Source organism: Octodon degus, unplaced genomic scaffold, assembly GCF_000260255.1.
Source record: "Octodon degus isolate 3935 unplaced genomic scaffold, OctDeg1.0 scaffold00128, whole genome shotgun sequence".
In the NCBI taxonomy this organism is placed as follows: domain Eukaryota; kingdom Metazoa; phylum Chordata; class Mammalia; order Rodentia; family Octodontidae; genus Octodon; species Octodon degus.
In genome coordinates, this window is record NW_004524704.1 from 8,111,984 (window position 1) to 8,121,535 (window position 9,552).

Consider the following 9,552-nt stretch of genomic DNA (forward strand, 5'->3'; position numbering starts at 1 on the left):
CATATACTTAAGCATGATCTAATGACCAGTATGTGGTCTGTTTTGGAAAATGACCCATGTGGAGCTGAAAAAAATGTATATTCAGCTGTTATTCGGTGGAACACTCTGTATATGTCCACTAAGTCCATTTGTTCCGAGCTCTGGTTTAGTTCTGCTACTTCTTTGCTATATTTTTGTCTTGTTGAACTATATTTTTGGGATAAGGGAATGTTAAGGTCTCCTGTTAAGATTGTGGTATTGGATATTAGATTTTTCATGTCCATTAAGACTTCTCTTATATAGTTGGATGCTCTTGTGTTTGGTGCGTACACATTTATGAGAGTTACCTCTTCCTCTTAAATTTTTCCCCTAAGCAGTATGGGGTGGCCTTCTTTATTTCACTTGACCATTCTTGGTTTGAAGTTGAGACTGTCTGAGAATAGGATTGCTACCTCTGCTTTTTTCTGAGGTGCTGGGGCATGTAGTATTGTGTTCCATCCTTTGACTTTCAGCCTATGAAATTCTTTTTGAGTTAATTGTGTTTCTTGTATACAGCATATTGTTGGATGGTGTTTCCTAATCCACTGTGCCAGTCTTTTTCTTTTAATTGGTAAATTGAATCCGTTCACATTTATGGTTATAATTGAGATGTACTGATTTACGATCGACATGTTATTTACCTGCTATTGTTTGCTCCTTTTTCTCCTGTGTTTAAATGTTTGTTCTATTTAGTGGATCCCTTCTGTTCTCACTCATAGAGTTCTGATCATTTTGGTCTCTCTCTAGAACATCTTTCAGGAGGCTGTGTAGGGTTGGCTTTGTCATCATGAAATTCTTTAATTGTTCTTTGTCATGGAAATATTTCACTTCTCCATCAAACTTGAAAGAGAGTTTTGTAGGGTATAGTAGTCTGGACTGGAATTTGTTTTCATAGAGGACTTGAAGTACTCAGTTCTATGCTCTTCTTGCCTTCATGTTTGCAAAGAGAAGCCTGCCATTATTCTGATGAGTTTTTCTTTGAATGTGATCTGTTTCTTTTCTCTAGAGGCTTTCAGGATATTATTCTTGTGCTGGATCTGGGATCTTGACTATTATATGTCTCTGTGTTTTTAATTGGGTTAAAGTTATTTGGAATTCTGTATGCTTCAGTTACCTGAACGTCAGATTGTTCCTCATATTCAGGAAGTTGTCTGCTATTACTTCTGCCCATATTCTTTTTATATTATCTGTATTGACATCTTCATTCTCATTGATGACTATTAGTCTCACATTGTTTATCTTTGCATCATCTTGCAAGTGATGAATTATTTTTTCCTGCATCCTAGTTGTTTTTAAGAGATCCTTTCTTACCTTTTCACTAACTGCACCAGTGTCTTCAAGATCTGAAACTCTATCTTCCTTTTCACTCAAATGGTTTTGCAAGCTTGTGATTGAGATTTTAAGTTCCTCTATATCTCTTTGACTCTGCTTCATGCAGTCTATTTTTCTCCTGTATTGTTCACTCAAGGAATCCATGATTTTTCTAATCTCCTCTATTTTTTATCAATGTCTTCTTTAGAATTAGTTATTAATTCTTTTACTACAGAGATTTCTTCAAATTTGGTTTTCTCCATGTGTTTCTGTATTTGATTCTTACTTCAGATGCTATTAATTCAGAGATTTCTCTTTTCATTTCAGAGATTAATTCTCATCTGAGTTCTACTATACCTTTCTGCTATTGTTTCTTTACTTCCGATGCTAGTAATTCAGAGATTTCTTTTTTTGTTTTAGAGATTAATTCTGATCTGAGTTCCTCTATACCTTTCTGCTGTTTCTTTACTTCAGACGCTATTAATTCATACATTTCAGCTGAGCTAGTGTCCTCTGCACTTTTTCTGGGTGGGCTTGAGGCCTGAGATTGCATTTTGCTCCTTGTCTTTGTCATTTTGTATAGAATTGACTTCTGACATTTGGTGTAGAGCTTTGGTTCAGTTATAATTTTAGCACTTACTGAAATCCGGATGCACATCTATTAAGTTTGAGTTTATCCAGTTGTTTTTGGCTTGTGTCTAGCTGTTGTGCTCAGCTCCTTCTTGCTGCCACCCTTGGAGGTGAACCTGTTGTGCCCCTGGCCCAGAGGGCACAGGGGAGTGCAGAAGTTCTCCCACACACTCACCAGGCCTGGGCTTGGGCTGGATCTGGGGGGTCCCAAGTACGTGGCAGAAGTTCTCACTCACTATGCAGGCTTGCAGTGGGAGGGCCCCCTCCAGAGAGGTCCCGTGGGCATGGCAGAGGATCCCACTCACATGGTGTGCCTGAGTTTTGGTCCTGAGAATTCCCGTAGGCCGGCTGTGAGCAATAAATTAGAGCCTTCTATGTCACAGTACCCATCCCCTCTACTACTTGGCCAAGTTGAGTTTCTGGGGCAGCTACCCTCCAGGCCACTGAAGTAGAGTATCAGTGGAGTTCCAGAAATTAGATTATTCAGAGGTTTTTTAACCCACAGGAAACCCTAACGTAGACAGTAGGCCCCTTAACAGGACGGTTCCTTTTTGTGGCACCCTGGAAGTTGCTGAGAATATATGAAGTCTTCTTCCAGAGAAAAGCTAATGTGCAGATTTCAGGTTATTTCTTTAGGTGAGCTCCACATTAGTAGCTAGGGTTATCAGTATCTATACTAATAAAGTTTTCTGATACTCTCTTGTTCTCTCTTCTATCAGTAGAGGGATGTATCCCCTTCCTCCAGCAGCAGAGCCAGGTGGGAGATGCCAAGGTTGCTTGTCTCTTCTCACTATGCTATTCTCCTAGGTCTCTAAATTCATCCAGGTTTTAGTTTCTCTTTTGTTGCTTTCCAGTGTTCTCCAGTAGTCACTCACCTCAAAATGTAATTGCACATCTGTTACAGTGGTTCTTTCATTCATTTTCTTTCTTTCTTTCTCTTTCTTCCTTATTTCCTCCCTTCCTTCCTTCCTTTCTTTCTTCCTTCCTTCCTTCCTTCCTTCCTTCCTTCCTTCCTTCCTTTCTTACTTTCTACATTGGTTCTTCTTTGTGGATAAGAAAGTGAGTTCTGGATTCTCTAGGCATTTTAATCTTGAGAACGCTCTGGTTTTTAATGACTCACCAATGAAGTTCCGCTCAGTTGTTTTAGTTTTGAGAGTATTATAAAATAAATAAAACTACTATGAAATGTAGAAGCTTCTGAGTGAGTATGTTTTCACTGCCTTTACTCTCAGTGATTAAAATCCTAGGGGTGCAATTATAGATGACAAATGTACAAAGTAAATTTTTAAAGAAATTATCAAACTGCTTTTGGAGTGGCTATACCATTTTACATTCCCAGAAGCAGTGAATGAGTAATGCAATTACTGCACATCCTTACTAACATTTTATATTATCATTATTTTTCATTGCTAGTAAGTGGTGGTACCATCTCACTGTAATTTTAATTTGCATTTCCCTGATGGAGGATGATGTTAAATATGGTTTACCTGACATCTGTGTGTCAGTTTTGATGAAATGTGTGTTCATGTCTTTTGCCTACAATGTGATTGTGTTGTCTGCTTTTTTCCTATTGCATTTTGATGTGCATTTATATGTTTCAGATACTGGTGCTAGCTTTTGAAGTGCAAATGTTAATTTTATTATTTTATTTTATTTTATTTTTTTGTGGAACCGGGGATTGAATGCAGGCCCTTGTGCTTGCCAGGAAAGTGCTTATTCTACTGAGCTATCTCCCCAGCCCCTGTTTTGTTTGTATCAGAAATCAAACTCAGGATCTTGTGCTTTTTAGGAAGGTGCTGTGCCCCTTAGCTATATCCCCAGCCCATGTTTTTAATTGTGAGGACATCCAGTTTATCAATATTTTCTGTTGTGGAATAGAGTTTTGGTATCAAGTCTAAGAACTTTTTGTCTAACCCACATCGTGAGAATTTTCTGCCTTGTGCTTACCCTACATTGTATAGCTTTACATTTTTTTGTACTAAGTACAGGATTTCAGGAGGTGTCTGTTGGTGGTTTTTGTTTTGTTTTAGGTTTTATGTTTGTTTGCTTTTTAACTATAAATGGTCAATCACTTCAGTGCTAATTACTGAAAATCTTGTACAATATCGTGTGACTTTCACCAGCTGAAATTACCTGCCTAGTCCTGTTTTCTTTATCTTAATAAGATATTTGGATTGTAACCAGGTGGGGGCTATTCAAGCTGCATCATTAGAAAGGCTCAAAAGCAGCAGAGACCACAGGAGAAGCAGGTGTGGCTCTTGAGCTTTCTGACTTCCTCTGGAGCTGCTTTTATATTTCATGCACTTGAAGATCTGACAGGTAACAGGATACAAGTTTCTCACGGCTAAAAAAAGTTTTGAGGCCAGTGGATCTGATAGTATCTGAAGTCTCCTTTTGCAGCAACTTTCCGTGATTCTGAGCTGGCCAGGTCATCATTCAGTTCTCCCATCATACATTGGTGTTTGGGCTCTTCCCTTAGTTTCTAGAGAGGCGACTCATATACAGTATCTGCCTTGTTATCCTATCGTCTTTTGTTAATAAATATTACAAGCTTTGTGCAATCAATTAACTTACACTTCATATGTCAGTTGATGTCTATATATCAAAAATTGAAAATGTGTTCAATGTAATAAAATTTTCCGGTGGGGCTACCTGAGCCCTCATGATAGGAAAAGAGGATAAGGTAGCAAAATTGCATGTAAGCCATGAACCAACCTCATACTTTATGGATAACCAACTTTCTCTCACCATCACCGTCTGGCTTTACTAGTTTTCACAAAGCACTTGCATCAACTATTATACAGATCATCAGGGGTTTCTTTCAACAGTTTTTTTTTTTAGATATCAAATAGCATTATATTTTTATGCCTATCTTCAAAATAAGGAACCTTCCAAAATTATTGCACTATTAAGTATCAAGTAGAAGACTGAGAGAAAAGCTTACATATGAGTGTCTGGCCCATTGTGTTGGTCTCTATTTTGTGATATAGAGGCCTGAGAAAGTCTTTTCTAAAAGACAGTATACCATAGCTTTTCATCTGTAAAATGGGATAATAACATAAACTTAAGATGTTATAGGAGTCCTTATTTCTTTAGTTAAATAAGGTTGAGATAGCACATTTTTTAAAAATGACAGTTCAAAGTGTTTCCTGTTCAAAAGTTATTTTTATTTGTGTAGCTACAATAAGACCCAAATTCCAGTAGGCAGCTGTGTGCGCTTGTTGATTCCAATTCATAGGAAATGTGTTTGTTTATATCCCAGTGTATTATCTATTTTTCCTTTTTGTACTCATGTGGCCAAATTGTGAACTGCTGTATTAGTATGACTCAGGCATCTTTGAGAGGGTAGTTAAAGTTAATGCTTTCCATAAAGTTGTTTTAATAGTTATTTTTCACCAGATGGACAGCTTACATTTGGCCGCATTTCTGTGACAGTGTGATGATTGAAGTTTTCAACAGATGGCATATACAAATCCTTGGGAAAACACCCTTCCATTATAAAATGTTGCAAAAAGACTTCTACAGTGCCAGAAAAATAAAAGTCTGTATTCCCAAGTCCTTAGCCTGTGCTATTATAATCATAATTTAGATAATTTGAAAGATTCCATTTCTGGCACTTGGATTTATTTTGTAAATGAGCATGCATATCTGCATCAGAGTGGGATGATGAGGAATACCCTGTTGTCAATTAGAGATTCAGCAAGCTCACAGCATTAAATTGCCCCTTGATTGTGGATAGATGTTGCTAAGTTTCTCTGGCAGAATTATTCTACTTCTATTCCATTTGAAGAAAATATAATCTCATAAAAAGTCAACTGTTGAAGACTGATATGTTCTTTCTGAACAGTGTTGTTTTAGGAGGGAAAAAAAATACTGACCAGCTTAGAATGTTCCAGCGGTTCATCCATATGATGAACGTCCCCAATATCCAAGTCATCCTACTTCTCCCAATGACCACCTAGAACATCTCTGGAATCAGGAAGTGAGGAATCAGAAAATAAAGAAGGGAGAGAGGGAGACAGTTAAAGTCTAAGGTGGCATCTGTGATGGTTACATGAAAAGGGGATCTACTGATATTTAGTGGATGGAAGCCAGGTTCCTTAGACATGCTACAAGACACAGCACATTTCTGAAAAAAAGGAGAAATGTCTCATATCTTACAGTTGCCTGAATATCTGGGTGGGCATCCATCTTCACATGGAACCTATCCCTGTTTAAAATTAAATCACAAAATAAGTTTTGTAACACAGAATGCTTTTTTGAAAAATCTCAAGAATCTTAATGTTCACACAATACAGCATCTATCCATACCCCTCCTCCTCAATTTTTTACTAAGTAGCAAGTAAAAGGCTGAAAGACTTCTGAGCTTATGTTCATGAATCCTGATGTTATGCTGATTAAGTGGAAGCATATAGACTCATTATAGTATCTTTTAGTTAGGGCTGTTCTGAGCAGTTACACAATAAAACAGAGATATCTTATACATTTACTTCCTTTTTGCTTTTCCTCTCTTATAAATAGGATGTATTAATTACATTTTATGTATGTTATATTAACCATGAATTTGGGGATTTAAATAACTATTAAATGCTTGATCTACTGAAAATGATCAGGATAAGAAAAGCACTTCTACAGAAAAATAATCAAGAGCAAATAAATTTGTTCTAGATTTTTCTATTTGGAATCATTCAAAGAACAGGAAAGTGGCATGCGTCTTAAGTACTTAATACAGAAGGCAGTCTCAGTCAAGTCTGTAACCCTCTGATTCTGTGTAAGTCTTATTAAGAGAACTATCACACACGAGCTTTAATATCACATGAATATCTTTAGAGGAGAAACCCAAGTTATAAAAAAAAGAGCAAAATAAAAAGTAGATATTAGGAAAAAAGGAGGTAAATCTTTCTCAGAGGGTAATGGAATCAGGAGAGGGGTATGAGGAGGAAGGAGAGGGAAAGGGGAATTCACATGTATGCATGAACTAGCTCCACATAGGAAGGTAAACACTATGTGCTACACATATGTACTAATAAAATGATCTGAAACAAAACTGATTCTCTTACTGTCAGTTGTACCTGCTAGTTCATTTTTGTGTCTGTCTTTGCAGATGGCATTTAATGACTGCTTCAGTTTGACCTACCCTGGAAACCCCCACCCGGGGGACTTGATTGAAGTGTTCCGTCCTGGCTATCAGCACTGGGCCTTGTACTTGGGTGATGGTTACGTGATCAACATAGCTCCTACAGGTAAGAAAGCTGGCTAATGCAGAAAATTGGTCTAGGCAAGTAAATGTGACTAGAGCTAACTATGTGTTCACAAAGTTTTGGACCTGGCTTGTGGGAAAAGTTCCAACAAGTTTAGAGTATTAGCCTAGAGAAAGCTTAGAAGCCTGTCAGCAGAACTTCATGGGCAGTCTCTTTGAATTTTTTTAAGAGCAGAATATATTTACTGGGGGAAAGAAAGCTCCTGTCCTAAAGAGAGACAGAAGGGGGTTCCTGAGTGAGTTGTTCCTGGAAAGCTGTCTCTTCCAAGAACTTTTATAAAGAGTAAAACCATGTGGTGAAGCAGGCCTAAGGTTGTGGAGGACATGGGAACTTGCTTAGGTGGGCATGAGGTAAGACAAAACTATGGCGAACCAATGAGATTACAAGCACCATTGCTCAGATAAAATTGATTAAATCCAGTACCAAATGAGGAAGCGAGTCACATAGCAAGTGGGCATGAATATGGGACAGGGTCTCTTCCTGTTGGGACTTGCTTAGGTAACAAATTTTTATGCTTCTCCTTGAAATTAAGTGTTTAGTAAAAATTCAGCAGAAAGTAATATTTGGGAAAAAGAAAAAGCTTGTGCATCTACATCATCTCTGCTATTTTAACATCGAGAAACTAGTGCTAGTTTCCACTCTGAAGCTCACATTCATACTTCCATCTTAGGCTGTACGTGAGTGTGGTTCAAGTTCTGAGCTTCAGTCCTACAGGCTGAAATTCAGTTCCTCTCTATTGTTATCCACTGTGATGTTTTTCAAACCAGTGACCTTCTCCATAGCCAATTTCTTCATTTTCCCATTGAGTTTTACAATACTTTGAAACAAAGGTTTAACAATTTAACTAGGATAGATATGCTTGAAATGTGTAACACCTTTCCATGTGCAGTATTAACTATAAAACGCTGCTCCATTGAGAAAGGTGACAGACAAAAGAATAATAGAAGTGTTTGCTTTTAATCATTACTGTTATAGGTTAGAGCTGGGGAGTCTCCCATAAGCTTCTTGTATTTGGAAGAACACTGGATCTTGGGGCTTTATCCTCACCAGTGGGTTAGTCGACTGGTGAATCTATGGCTGAATGTCAGAGGTTGGGCATGGTTGGAGAAAGACCTGAGAGCATTTGTCTCCCTCTTCTGTCCCTGTTTCCTGGCCACCATGATGTGAGCACACTTCTGTGAAGCCTTTCCACCATGCTGTGTCTTTCTAGGAGTCAGCCTACTGTGGACTGAAAACATGAGCCCAAGTAAACCTCTCCTCCAAGTTGTGGCTGTTGTATAGTATGCCCCACTGACAAGAAAGTGACTAAGATAGTTGCTAAAAGAACAAATATTTTTATTGCTGGTTGTTAGTAGTTTTTCCTCTCATAAGTCATGTGACCATGAGATGCTGTTCACATCCATCTTTGTCCAATGCTGAGAGATAACTGCACCATAGAAAAAGTGTGCAGTAATCCTATCTGTACTGTGTTAGAAACACACACAAGGTCTCTAAGAATCACACTCATCTGTAGACAATTGGTTTTCCAAGAAGAGGGAAGGGTTTCTCACCCAATTCATTCCATGAGAAGATCACAAACTTTTAGAGATTTACTTTATTCTACTCATACATTGTTAGTAGTGCTGATAATTTCCTGAATGAGTGTCTATGAATGTTGAGATTTAGTGGGCTTTGTTTTGAGGATATACAAAGACCAGAGGTAGATCTAAGCATCCCAGCATCTTGGAAGCCTTTCAGATGGCCTTGGAGACCACCAGGCTTGGACACAACCCCTTGCTGACCAGCGTTCTCCTCACAGATGGCATCCCTTCAGCCTTCACAAGCGCCAAGTCTGTGTTCAGCACAAGGGCCTTGGTGAAGATGCAGCTGTTGAAGGACGTGGTGGGAAATGACACATACAGAATAAACAACAAATATGATGGCACATACACCCCTCTCCCAGTGGAGGAAGTCATTCAGCGGTCGGAGTTTGTTGTAGGACAGGAGGTGACATATGACATCCTGGACAACAACTGTGAGCATTTTGTGACTTTGCTTCGCTATGGAGAAGGAGTCTCAGAGCAGGTGAGTTAACTTTAGGGGACACAGAAGTCCCCAACCTTGAAGGTACCCTAACTGCCAGCTGGGGTATGTTTCCTGGGACTCCCTCAAACTGAAAGTAACAAGAAAATATGAAAAACTGGAGGACAGAGAGGGAAACTGAGTTGTTCAAGGCCGTGCAGCAAGTGACTGCTCAATGTGAGGACAATGAGTTTGGGGCTAAAAATTCATATCAGGAATTTGAAATAGAACCAAGGCACCACTTTCTAGCAGTTTTATTGCCTTCTGTTCC

The 9,552-nt window shown here is 38.6% G+C and overlaps 1 protein-coding gene across 4 annotated transcripts in view; it reads left to right on the forward strand.

Annotated features, from left to right (window-relative positions):
* Hrasls (HRAS like suppressor) overlaps positions 1-9,552 on the forward strand; it is a 25,973-nt gene that overhangs the window by 9,812 nt on the left and 6,609 nt on the right. For 3 of the 4 annotated variants that reach the window (XM_023700921.1, XM_023700918.1, XM_023700920.1), the window contains 2 exons: positions 7,064-7,202; positions 9,019-9,284. In XM_023700921.1, coding sequence (XP_023556689.1) covers positions 7,064-7,202; positions 9,019-9,284 — 405 coding nt within the window. Of the gene's footprint in view, positions 1-4,138; positions 4,279-7,063; positions 7,203-9,018; positions 9,285-9,552 lie in introns of those variants that run through there. The other variant, XM_023700919.1, reaches the window with a different exon arrangement.